The sequence below is a fragment of the Limulus polyphemus genome, unplaced genomic scaffold (assembly GCF_000517525.1).
Source record: "Limulus polyphemus unplaced genomic scaffold, Limulus_polyphemus-2.1.2 Scaffold4190, whole genome shotgun sequence".
In the NCBI taxonomy this organism is placed as follows: domain Eukaryota; kingdom Metazoa; phylum Arthropoda; class Merostomata; order Xiphosura; family Limulidae; genus Limulus; species Limulus polyphemus.
In genome coordinates this window covers 79,464-94,013 of record NW_013669800.1, presented here as the reverse complement: position 1 = coordinate 94,013, position 14,550 = coordinate 79,464, and the positions used below count along the sequence as shown (strand labels likewise).

General features: G+C 36.4%; 1 protein-coding gene across 1 annotated transcript in view; it reads right to left on the bottom strand.

Moving 5' to 3' along the window:
• Window positions 1-2,133: 2,133 nt before the first annotated feature.
• LOC106470735 (rootletin-like) overlaps window positions 2,134-14,550 on the bottom strand; it is an 88,773-nt gene continuing 76,356 nt past the window's right edge. Inside the window, exon 16 of the mRNA XM_022399370.1 lies at window positions 2,134-3,163. Coding sequence (XP_022255078.1) covers window positions 2,843-3,163 — 321 coding nt within the window. The 3' untranslated portion in view covers window positions 2,134-2,842. The remainder of the gene's footprint in view (window positions 3,164-14,550) is intronic.

Genomic DNA, 14,550 nt, shown 5'->3' with positions numbered 1-14,550 from the left:
TATGATTACAAGTATGAATAGATTCAGAGGGGGTTTCTCTTTTTGTTTTTGCTTTACATGAAAAAAAAAAATGTCTACACATTTTTTTATGCTTAATGGTTTTATGTAATGTAATTTTATCAAATGTTCTGCTGAGTGCTCATAAATTTCTACATATTGCTCATTCCCTGAAGCATCTATAGCCTAGGCACTTGAGAATACAACTATAAAGGAAATGTGTGTTACAGTTTATTTGTTTTTTATAAATTTGTTACATATTTTGTATTTTTTTTAAAGTTTATTCTTGACAAAACTCAAGGTAATTTTCCAAACCTCTCCCAATAAAACCACAAAAACATTGTGCTTTGCATTCATAATACTGTTTATTTTTTCTGTACACAGACACAATTTTCATCATAGGCTATAAGTTAATATATGTTACTTCATACCAGAATAGTGATACATAAAACTGTTTGTAAGGATATAGACATTATAGTAGGCTTTCAAATAATACCTACAATTATGTCCCAGAACACAGATACGATTATAGTTCTGTGAGTGAATATCTATAACTGAGTACTAGCTAGGTTACAGATATCATAGTAATCCACTACAACAAAACTCATTACATTATTTACTGTAAAACAGGCTCCACAATAATGGGTCAAAGGTGAAAAATTATTTTTTAGTTGTGCATAATCCTCTAATTATTGAATGATGTGAAGTATTGTTGAATGAACAATATTATGTGTGTTAGATATTCCTCGTTTTGAACTGATAGACTATGAAGAAGGCAGATCGTCAACAGCATCCACTGCCAACTCTTAGGCTACTCTAATCAAATAGTAGGATTTAACTGTTGCTCTTATAACACATCAATGACTTCAAAATATGGAGTGAAATTTTGTGGCAATGTGACACAAACCATTCGCAGTCTGGCATGCTATCCATTAAGGCCACATTTAGCCCCTTGTGTATGATAAACAAATATCACAGACATTAATTGCAAACAGTACACATGTAGATGAAACTGTGTGCTTAAAAGAAACATTGTGAAGGTTACACATTGATATTCTTTAAATCTCCCCAAATCAAGCTTGTATTTTTGAACTAGTCTAAAATTACTCTATCCTACAGACTACAAGCAAATGCACAGTGTTACACTGATGGAATACGTTATGGTTTTACCCGTGTTACAGTTAACTAGGTAAGTGTTACTAGACAGTATAAAACATTTAATCACAAATTAAAAATCACTGCATCAGTACAGAAATGTTTTATACTGTCTAGTAACACTTACCTAGTTAACTGTAACATGGGTAAAACCATGTTTTATACTGTCTAGTAACACTTACCTAGTTAACTGTAACATGGGTAAAACCATGTTTTATACTGTCTAGTAACACTTACCTAGTTAACTGTAACATGGGTAAAACCATGTTTTATACTGTCTAGTAACACTTACCTAGTTAACTGTAACATGGGTAAAACCAAGTGTTCCATGTAGTTATCATAGAACATGCTAGTTGATGAGTTTAGCCAGTATTGAAGGTGAAATGTTTTAACATCTAAGTGTTCCATGTAGTTATCATAGAACATGCTAGATTTTGAGTTTAGCCAGTATTGAAGGTGAAATGTTTTAACATCTAGGTGTTCTATGGAGTCATCATAGAACATGCTAGATTTTGAGTTTAGCCAGTATTGAAGGTGAAATGTTTTAATATCTAGGTGTTCTATGTAGTTATCATAGAACATGCTAGTTTTTGAGTTTAGCCAGTATTGAAGGTGAAATGTTTTAATATCTAGGTGTTCTATGGAGTCATCATAGAGCATGCTAGTTTATGACAAATGTCAAAGATTACAAAAAGCTAATTTTCATCATTTAAATAAAATATAAATACTAGTTTATTTGCTTTGATAAAAGGCGATGATGTAGTTTTAAGTTTATGAGAAATTACTCTTGATAAGGTTTTTTAAGTATTAGATTATGACAAGTAACATACATTTTTACTCAGTGTGAGTACAATGGTTTTCATACTTCTTGCTTGTGGACCACCTGAATCTTTATTTTTACCTGAATGGACCATAATATGATCTATACACTATGCTGCCACTTCCTTTCCATGGACCACCTGAAGGGAGCCTGCCAGATGTTAAAACATTTCACCTTCAATACTGGCTAAACTCATCAACTAGCATGTTCTATGATAACTACATAGAACACCTAGATGTTAAAACATTTCACTTCCAATACTTCCTGACCTCAGAAATTAGCATGTTCTATGATAATTCCATAGAACATCTAAACATTAAAACCACACTCTATTCTGTCAAAAAACAACAACGGAGAATAAAATGCCAATGTTTCCATACAGTTAAAATTAAAACTGAATACATATTTACACATAAAGATAATATAATCCACTTAACTAGAGAAAAAATTAAAACACAACAATGATGAACTGCTGTCATGTGCATGAATAAATTTGTAACTAGCAGTGGGAAAAAAAAAGATACAAAAACAACATACATAATGATATTTAAATTGTGTTTTACATAAAACACTAAAATACATTAACAATCTTTGGAATTGTAAATATTGAGATACGACAAAAACTTTTTATTTTTTAAACAGAACATTTCTAAACATTATGACTACTTTAAGGAACATTGATGACATTTTTTATGATGAAATATTGGAGATTAAGTGATCCTATCAAAATTCAAAGTATAATGTTCTGTAAATTATAATATATAAAAACTAGAAATTATTACATTAAACATAACTCTGCTTAAAAATGATAAGATCAATAAAAATCTAATCAAATGACATCTTCATTCAAGTACATTAAAAAAGTTGAAATTATGAAACTTCTAATCGTTTCCGAGCTTTACTACGAGTTGGTGTCGAAGTTCTCAAACGTTGAGGTGGTGACGATGCTCGTGAGAATTTTGAAGGAGTGGTTAAAGTGATTGATGGGCTTGCTAGCAAATGGCGTTCTATAGTGTTGTCTAGTTTTCTGGCTTCTAGATCTAACTGACGTGGATCACCAGACACATTCCTGAGTGAGCTGTCTAGAACAGAACGTAAACTACGAATTTCACTCCCTGCTTGTGAACTGTGAAGTCGGAACTGTTCCCACCGCTGTTGTTGATGAAGTAGTTGTTCTCTCAATGTTGTGATCTGAAAGAATAGTAAAGTTTTAATAAAAGAATTAATACCTGTACAAATAATGCCTCTTTCACTTATGGTTATTAACAAAACAAACTTGTGATTCAAGAAACATATTCTTTTCAGTATGTGTTTATTTTCAAAATAAAATGACAAAGATATGATGATGTATGGTAATTACAATGAAAAATGTATAGTTGCAACATTAACATTACGACAGTTTTGTTAAACAGCTTTCTAGCTTACCAATTATTAACATTACGACTAGTTTTGTTAAACAGCTTTCTAGCTTACCAATTTAACAGTAACTTTAGTGTACGTTTAGGGGGGGGGGGATAAAAAAGATGAGAAATTCTACCAAGTAGAAGACTTAAGAGGATATCAATTTAAATGTTACTATTCAGGGAAGCAAAGACCTCTTGATAACACTTGCATTTCACATTATTCTCTCTCTTTTGTTACAGTTTTAGTAATTGTGTATTACAAGCGTTCCTAAGTCTAGTATTCTGTGTACAGAAGTATGTGATGCTAATTTCAAGAAAAAACACCCTGCTTAAATAGGCCCAATTCTGTAGGAGGTTTATGTTATGTTGTCCCTAGGGAATAACTATATATGCATACATATTTTTTTAGTAAAACAAATTATGCAAAATATTTTTGGGGTACCTAAAAAATTTTAGCATAACGTGTTAGGTATTTCTTCCCAAGTGAAAATGCATAGAACCTCATGCAAACAATATTAATAGTATATGACACAATGACATTTTTTGGCAAATTGAAAGGTAAATATTAGTTACAGCTGACTAGAGAGATTTTTACCTTTATTTTGCCAAAAATTCACTTTTTGTGGTTTTTAGTCTTAATATAGTACCACATTGTGCCTGAAAAGAAATTATTATACAAACATCTTGTCATTGTAGATGTTGCTGTGCTGTTCTTTTTTAAGTTCAGGAACTTAAAGTATTAGTTTCTGTTTTTTTCAGCCAATAAAAACCATAACAATTTATGTGTTTTGAAACAAAGCAGAAAATACATTGGAAATTTAAAATCTGTATACTTTCTCAGAACTCAAAATAATGGCCAATTATAACTTTTGTAAATGAGATTTTTACAACAGAATCTTACATTAAGGTGTGATAATTTACTTGTTTGTTTGTTTTATAGCACAACCAAACTGGATTATCTGCTGCATCCACAGCAGGATATTGAACCCTGGATTTTAGCCAGAAAATCGAAAGTGAGCTATTGTAAAAGTAGATGTTTCCTTAATCTAAAAACAAATGTTGATCTGCATTATCATTTTACTTAAACTTGATACTTTTATGTTATATTATAAAAAAATAAATAGAAAAGGATATTTTAAACATTCTATATGTGAATTTGGTAGTTATTATTTTCCTATGCTGAATATATATTTCTGATAGGTACTTACCTATATTCAAATGTATAGCTATTCTCATTCAGTGCTGCTCTCTATGTGCAAAAATGTTTTGCATGCCACAAACCTTGAGCTCTCACGTACCCCATGATCAACGTGGTTCACTGCGTCTCACATGTAAATGATCATGCAACAACCCTCCACCGAGTGCAAAACACCTGACACATATAGTTCCCTCTATTTGATTCTACAGAACTATAACTTCAAGATCAGGCAGAAACGAAGCACTGGTTTTAAGTGGGGAGAAAGGGTGGGAAATTTGAGAGAAGTTAAGTACCTATCAGAAATATATTTTCAGTATGGAAAAATAATAACTTCCGATGCGATACTTTACCTCTTCCCACATGTATAGCTATAGAAGAGGTTGAGGGAATGGTGCAAAGGATATAAAGAAGCATCCAAAAAACACCAATCAAGTGTGATCCCCATTGGGTAAGGAACATAAGTGGGATACTGCATCACTTCTGTACCAGGTATACCCAGTTCCCAATGTAGAAATAGGTGTTGCATACAAAGGTGGAGAGTGGGAGGAGCACAACCAAAAAAGGGAGATAAAATTAGGTGGGTGAAAAATCGAACCACAATATATCTGAATCCTGGTGAAGAATGACTTTAGAAGAACCATCCACAGATAAGAATGTGGGGGAAATGAAAACTGATGTGCCCCAAGGTGTAGAGTGACTAGGATACATCAGACTACACGGCTGGTCAACTCCAGTCCAAAACCAAGTGGCATCGGGAATAACACTTCCAACCCATGGTAGGAGGAGGGTCCACACTGTCTTCACCTCAAGTTGAGTAGAACAGAAGTATATACTTTTCAAACCAAAATACAAAATGGGGAACATATGTGCATATCCACAACCACACCTCCGGAACCCAAAATCCAAATGACGGCATGAAGAGATATGCAAATGTGGCAGTTCACATCAAACCTCAATCTGACTAGTACCCCACTGTGCAACAGTAGTCTGAAATAGGGGAATCTTTCTGAGGTGGAGTGCTAGAGGGAGAACCTTTACTCCAAACAACATCATCCTTCAGAAGGGACTGCACAGAAGTTAGAGCACATGTGCACACATCAACCTCCAGAACCTAATGTATGGAGAATATGAGGCAAAATTTAGAAAACTGAGTAAGGATGAGGAATCACAACCAACATGTGTGAGGATTGATTTTGATTGGTCTAGCTCTAATCCAAAACCACCCATTGGTAACCGACATCCATGTAATGATAGGATGAGGGAACCCAATCAGAGGGGGGAAATGCAATGGGATGTATTTTCTCCAAAGCAACATCATCCTATGGATAGGATCACACAAAAGCTGGAGAGCAACGTTAACTTCCGGGTCCCACTGCATGGAAGTGGATCACTTCTGTAAAAGACATGCAACCTCACCCTCTGGATAGAACCACATAAAAGCTGGGCACAGCATCAGCCTCCATGACCTACTGCATGGAGGTGGAGTATCCTTTTGTGAAATATGTGCAACATCATCTCCCAGATAGGACCCCACAGAAGCTGGAGCACAGTACCAACCTCTGGGTTCTGCCACACAGAAGTGGATCATCTCTAGAAAATATACACAACCTCATCCTCCGGATAGAACTGCACAGAAGCTGGGTGTAACATCAACTTCTGGGACTCACCTCATGGAAGTGGAGCACACAATTGGATGCTTGAACACCATCTACACCAGTAGAACACCACTATCCTACTCTCTACTGAATGGAAATGATCATATTCAGGAGGACTCCTTTATGGTCCACCACCCCAGTGGCAAGAACTTCTACACTCCACCAGAAGAAGAAGAAGAAGAAACAAAATATGGTGGAGAGTCTGGAGGAAAGCACACACAAGAAACAGTTTAATGGGGGACCACAAAAACCCTATTTTGAAAAGCAGACCACCCCTGATTTATTCAAAGGGATGGACAGCTATTCCCTTCTGCTTTACCCATGTAAATCCACGGGTTAGCATGGTCTAGTACAGGCATATTTATGAAGCATATATATTGTGAGGAAAACTTACTAGTGATCCTGTCGAACACCCCATTTCAACAGTGTACATTCATGGCCATTGGTTGACATCTTGGCCACACAGATTGGATTTGAGAAATAGGTAGTATACCTGGACAGGCAATGTTTACCACTGAACAGGATCCTAAACCTAAATGGGACATGCCACTGGAAGGAAATATATATATATATAGAAAATATAAGTTACCTAGTGTCAGATGCACCAATATTTGAAGGATGGCAACAGGCTGAATGTGGTACCCCAATGAAGAAGAAACAGCTACCCAATTAAGATAGTGGGAGATGAACGTATGAGGTATAGTCCACATGACTGACTGAAGAATTTCCTCCAACAGAAAATGGAGATGAGACACCAAAGAAAAGGTAAGGTGCCTGATCTGATGTGACAACACCTGAAACCGATTTTAGGAAGAAGGAGACATGGAGAAATATGCTAATCTAATCAGTTTATAAACCCAACCTGGAAGAGTAGAAGGAACAAAGTCAATTACAGAGGATTATTGCCAGGGAATGAAAAGATGGGAATGCAAACCACGGAAGGAGGCTGTATGGGCAGTATAACAATGAATAGCACATATGGGACATAGCAGTCTATCCAGATCAATCGGGGAATACAGGAGGAAAATGGATGGAAGAGAAATTGGAGAGAAGAAAGAATGTCCCTCATGAGTCATCAAAGTTTTGGGTAGGAAAGATTGACCTGGATAAAGGAGAACATATGTGGAATGGAACAGAGTATCTGAAACACTGATGGCAAATTTATCAGACCAACAAAGCCCACAATCAAAAAGGAGTAGGAAATAAGCCATAAGGGATAAGTGATACAAGGAACATGAGGACAAAGGTTCAAATGGAGGGAGTATAAGGCAGTGAAGAACAAAATTGACAGTCCAATCCGGAAGAACCACCTGACAAGGAGGTCTACATATATGGAAGGTTGATGGTAGGAGAGGACAAAACCAAATGGTACTGGAAAAAAGGGAAGGTGTTGGATAGAAGACAGAAACCCCCATGATCAAACAGCCAGATGAGGAAATCCCTAATATGAGGAACAATGGGCTGAGAAGGGGAAAAACTCTGACTCAAAGACCAATGGTAGAAGAAGTTCCACTTATGTTGATAAAACTCAAGAGAGGAATGTTGAATGGTCTGAGCTAAAAGGGAGACAACATGCCTTGACAATCTAGAACACCACGCTAAGGACTTGATAAATGCCAGGCATGAAGTTGGAGGGTGTTAAGGACAGGATGTTGGACTGGTGACCAAGGTTGGTGGAGTAAGGATATAGTGAAATGAAGAGGCAAGAGGGGTGTAGTTTGGGGCTGAAAGTGACGAAGAAATCGGGGTTGCACAAGCCTGTAAGGATAAATCAGAAGGACCTGACATGTAATGGCATGGATGACCAAAGCATCCTGGGAAAGGTAAACATCAAGATACTGGTTGGTCAAGTCTTGACTGAAAGTATCTTGAGAATGAGGAATTAAAGACCCAAAAAAGAGGTAACTTGGTGTTGAAGAAAGTTGTAAAAGCATCCAGATGAGAAGTACTCCACTGACTGCAGAGCCACCTGCAAAACCTGAGGATCAAGAGACCACTCCGTGGAATAAACCTTGTTGGGTCTGGAAAGGTGATCCACCACATGTTGAAAGCACGTGGAAAATGGCATGCAAGGAGATGAATCCAGAGAATGTGGACCCAATAATGGAATTCTAACATTCGACCACAAAGGAAATGGGTGCCCCCTTGGTGATTGATTCAACCACCAATGCAAATCGTCTATAAGTGAAGAAGGAAGGGTAATTAGGAAGTCCAAAAGATCAGATATGATTTTTAACTCTTTTGAGAACTTGGGCTTCTCCTGAAGACCTTATTCCCTTCAGTTGGGCACATATATGTTCTTTTCAGTTGACTCTGCATGACCAATAGAATTTTGCTCTTGGGAGACTGCACCACTTCTGTACTAGATATATTCTTTGCCCAGTGTGGAAAAAGGTGTTGCAGATATGGGCAGAAAAAAGGAGTAGTACATCCAATAGGGAGAGAACAATGGTTGGATAATGACTCAAACCACATGATATATGGATCTCAATTCCATAATACATAAATGTGGATGGGAGTAAAAGGATGTGCCTCCAGGTGTAGAGTGGCCAGAGCACAGTGGACTGTACAAAGCAAGTCAACTACATCCAAACCCCAGGCCACCAAGAACCGACATCCACACGGGTGTAGGGTGAGGATCACACTGCTGGTAAGTGAACTAAAATCAAAATCTGGTCATATCTGGGCATATTAATGAAGCAAATATATCACAAGGATAAACCTACAAGCGATCTTGAGGAACACCTCATCTCAACAATGTGCATTTAGGGTCATGAAATTATAATTCTTAAAGCATCATGGCCTTACAGTGCAGCTTTTACTGGCTTAAGTATACCTGGACAGGCACCACTCACCACAGAGCAGGATCCTTAGAGAAAATGATGAACATGCCCATGAAATATAAGAGGTATATATACTAAAAGGTAACTTACCCAGTCACAGTCTCATGAAAGAGTGAAGGAAGGCGACAGGTGGATGAACCTCGGCAAAGAAGATACAGCTACCCAAAGTAGAGAATGGGAGATGAACATATGAGGCATAGTCCCAGTGCTCGACAGACAACAGGGTTGATATGCAGGGAAAAGGGAAGGTGCATAATCGAAGTGAAGACATCAGGAATTGATGACGAGAAGAAAAGATACAAGGAATAAAAGGCCATTTGAAACACAATCCAAACTAAATGTCAGGAGGGGGAAGCCCACAGACAAAGATGTTGAGTAAGAGAAAGAAACAGTGGGAAAAGGATTTAATGAAAAGAAGCCTTAAAGACAATGAAGCAACCCATAGCATGTAATGGAAAGAGAAGGTCATCTGGAACCAACTGAGAAGAAAAGTGAAAGATGGTAAGAAGCGAAAAATTCGAAAGGAATATATCACATGAAACACGAAAATGTAGGTTAATAAAATAGAACCAGAACAATGGAAAAAATCGAGCAGAAACAGCTAAGAAAATCAGATATGTGCCATCAGGAAAGATCAACCAGAAAGACCTGAACTGGAGTGACAAGGATGAAGAAATATTTTGAGAACAAAACTGATGGAATGATAAAAAAAACTTATGTTATAAACTGGATGTAATCCTGTCAGAATGTATTGTAAGCCAGGGCGAGTGCATGATGAAGTAGAGACCAAAAACAAAAGAGGTAACTACCTGGGAATTTATAAAAGATTTGAAAATGTTATTTGTAGGAGAACCACACAGGAGGTAGAGCCACCAAATATTTTGGAGGATTGAGCGGTCACTCTTTGGGAGAAAGTGTGACGGGACTGGAAAGTCAATCAGGAACAAGGACAAAAGCACCTAGAACATGAACCTCCATGAGTGTGTGGGTTCCAAAAGGGTGATCCACTACCTACCACAAAGGGAACAAGAATGAGTGTCCCTTTTGAGAATGATAGAAGCCACCACTGTAAACGAAAGCACATTGGACTGACAGAAGTGCCAGGGTATGAAGGTGATAAGATATTACACCTGTAGACCATTGTCCTGAAGCCTTCTTCTGATCGAACCACATCCCACGTTTCTGAAGATGAGCATCAGTGAAGGGAAATAATCGAGAAGAAGGGGCGGAAGAGGAAAACTCCACGTCATAGGGGATATTATCAACTATCAACACAAAGAGGGAAGGTTGAAAATTACGAGGAAAATCAAATGAATGGCTCAGATAACAGAAAACTCAATTGAATGCATTCGAGGAGGAGAATGGATGATCCCAATGGAGAGGCGGGCATTTAAAAATACTACCCAAAAGAGTAGCAGAACTGAGGTATGAAACAGGAAAAACACATCCAACTGGAAAATCCAACTACATGAGCTGACAGTGGAAGGGGTATATGAATAAGTTAAGACTGCCCCATATAAGAAGGAGCTAACCAAAGCTAGACATTCAATATATGTTATACATAAAATGTGGAAGTCAGGTAAAATGCAGAACACCCCACAAAAGACATATGGAACCAAAACAAGCCCAAAGGGCAAGGCATGAAACAGGCTGAAGCACGTGGTGAGAAAACCTAAAATAGTGACCAGAGAATGGGAAATAAGAATGTGTACCAAGGGCATTGCCAGTCATGCATAAATAGCCTACCCAAATGTGATCAAAGACTACATAATAAAGACCCAAGAAGTGACTGAGGTGGGACCGATCAATCTAGGACTTCAAACAGCATCAAGCATACAAGACAAATGGAGAAAACCCATAGGAAGTACAGGCAAAGGAATAAAGATGACAATATCTCAGAATGAACCAAAAGAGCAACTAAAATTTGTTTTTAGTATAGTATGGCAGATACCCCATGTGATGATAAATGTGTTACAGGAGAAGCCCCCAAAAATGGACTGGTGAAAAAAAAGGAACTGACCTGAAATCACTATTAGCAGTGGATGGGAAGCAAAGAGCACTGTCCCACCGAAGAAGATCCCAAAAGCAAAAAAAGCCCTGTATGGAGAGAAAGAACTGAAAATGGCAAATGCCTCAGTAAAGGTGAATCACCTAAGAAAGGAAGAGGAATGTAAACATTACCTGTAGAAGAGTAGATGGGGTAATACAAAGCTAAAAACTAGGTAGGAGAGAAAATTGATAGGATTAACCAAGATCTGAAGGACATAAAATCCAGAAGAAAATCTGCCTGATGGTAAAACTAAGGCAAAAGAATTAAAGCCTGTATAGGGCTAGGCATGCAAGTACCCCCTCTCAAATGAAATGGGTACAGTCATTATTGGAGGAAGGCGAGCAGGTAGGGTGGACCCCAGGGGCACGAAGTATAAAATATAAAATAAACGAAATTAATGGTAAGAAGGATAAATTATAAAGAATCACGAAAATGAAATAGTCAATATATCGGAAAAGTTAAGAAATTGTGTAGTGAAATAAGCATGTTATGTGTTGAAGAAAAGAAATATTTAACCTAACTATTGATTAACCCAAAAATATACCCCAGGCAAACTACCATTAACAGATGCTTGTTAAACCTAAGGTAACAAGATATTCAACTTAATTAACGATTAACCCGTAAGTAGAACAACAGACAAACCTAAAATAACAGACACTTAAGCCTAATTGAACTGAGCAGAACAAAGGATATCACTAAGCTCTAAAATAAATATCTTAATCTAACAATATGTACCATTTTGGGAGAAGTGAGAACCTCAGCTCAAGGGTTCCGCACAAGTTAATATGAAGAAGTATAAGAAAGAAATAATAACTAAAATGAAATAAATGTTAATTTATAAAATGAAGGAAGTGTGTATTAACAATATAGTTTAAACGAATGATTTATATATCAGTAATATGAATTACATGTAACCCTAAAATAGCAATGACCCCTAAGTGAATGTTATAGGAGAAAAGATATAACTAAGTCTAATGTCTAACCCAAACTGGACTATGAGAATCAACCAATCTAACGAAATTTACGTTACAGAACTTAAATACCTGCAGATAACAATAATAAAATTATTCAAAACCATAATAGTATAAGTAACTATAACGTCTTATCTTTCCAAAGTCGGCAGACTGTATTTCAAAATGTGTGGGCTCCCAAACTCGAGGCGAGGACCGACGAAGGTCAAGCTCATTGAATGATCAATCTCTCAATGAAATTATGAAGTAAAGCCAGTAAGTTTTCTATGGAGTACTGTGACCTGAAGCCAGTGTATATGTGCTGATAGAACATGTAACCTCCAAAATAATAACGTAGAATTCATAATGCAAAATGAATAACCAAACATAACCGTGTTGGCAGATATAAATGAAAAATGTTTGTAATGAAGCAACAAGTTCCGTAACCAGGTAGAAACATAAGATAACTCAACAAGTTATAAATATCACTGTTGTATAAGAAAGAGTAAACTGGTTGAAAGAAATTAATACAAAGATATGGAAATAATATAAAACACTTAAAGAGAGCACAAACTAAATGTTATAAAACATGTACTGTCAAACAAGAAGTGACAGTTCAGTAGAATTGAATAGAGGGAGTCATATGCATCAAAAGAGTATGTTGCACTCTTATTGGTGGAGGGTTGTCGCATAATGATTTGCATGCGAGAAGCATTGGAATCAGTCAATTTCAAATGTGGGAGCTTCAAGTCTTGTGGCATGTGCAAATTTGGTTTTGCATATAGAGGGCATCATTGTATGAAAAAAGCTATTTATGTGAGAGGAGGTAATTTACCATATCTGAATTGAATAGAGTAGGGACAACACAAGGTGAAAGCTTACAAAGAAAGATGTTACTCATGATAAATTACCTAAGTGTAGCTACCAGATCTTTTAAAATTGAATAGAGTAGGAACAACATAAGGTGAAAGCTTACAAAGAAAGATGTTACTCATGATAAATTACCTAAGTGTAGCTACCAGATCTTTTAAAAGTGGGAGGTGTGTGTTTGTGTGTACAATGACTACCACTAAAAAGTAATCATATTTTACCAGCTGTGACTATAACACCACATCAGATTTCAAGAGACTAACTGGAACAATGACTATCAGTCAAAGTAATCTATTTTAATTGCACATAAACGTCAGTAAACTTTTAGTAAATGTGTGCATTTACCACATTTAACAGTTTTCTTCAGCATGTAAAGTTGCCCAGTTTTAAGGGTCAGTGCTACCTTAATGTTGATTGATAATCAACTTTATATGGCTAATGGATATGATTTAAACCAAAAGGAAGAACAAAATCTTCTCTACAGTTAGCAGTTGTTTAGTTTAGTTTGGACACCTAAGTTACTCATTTAACGAAAGTCTTTAACTGCATCAAGAATGGATTAAGCCTACTGAGGGCCTAAGGGCTAATGTACTTTTAGGAGTCCACTCATGGAATTGTATGTATTTTTTAATCATTTTAAGTCAGTAGGGCCCCAAAATCCATTGGGCTCTGAAGTTGCAGTCCTGTCAGCATTTGCATTAATTTGGCACTGAACTGAATGATCATTGTACTGATCTTACAAACTAACAGAATTTTCTCAACCTATATATATACTCTACAAATCCATGTTTTTCATGTATACTTTTTATTCATTGTTACACATTTTTTAACAAAACTAACTAAAATGTCAAAATTGTAAACTTTTCAGTTTAGCTTAAAATATATAAAATTACATTTACTCAATCCTAACTGAATACCTCACAATCACAGAGTGTTCACTTTAGCTTTATGGGAAACAGATAATGGGATCCCACTGTGACTTACTGCTTTTTCTGCACCAATTACTAATTCAGAATTCAGTTGGTATAACTACAAAGAACAGCAGAAAAACCATAAAAGTGAAAATTTTAGAGATTAAAACTTTAACTTGGAACTTTACAGAAAAAAAATGACATTAATTACATTTCATAGTTTTTCAACTCTTCATTTCATTGTACATAATGATTTTGCTACAATTAGTATTAGGGTAGAGAAAGTAATAGATAAGATATAAAGTTATTTGAAAAATCTTTGGATTTTCACTTGGATGTTCTAGATGTTATGCACATGAAATATGAAAACTGTAAGATGAGAACAAGTATTTTTATCCTTAGCATGAAAATCACCTTTCACTCAGACTGACTCAGTGAAGGCTTCATAAATTCACAGACAAATCTTTAGTAAGAATACTGTTACGACAGCGGAAGTCACTTGATGCTAGTAACACGTCATGAGATTCCAGAAGGATCATGTCTGTTCCTGGCAACTCTAGTCTTTTCTACGCGTCCTCTATTTTTGTATATATAAGCCCGACAAATAAAGTGGGAGGGGGTAGTGACAGCATAGATAGTTGCAGATAGAGAGATTGAAGATATAGACAGGGATAATCGAGTCAAGCGAGCAGTAGGCA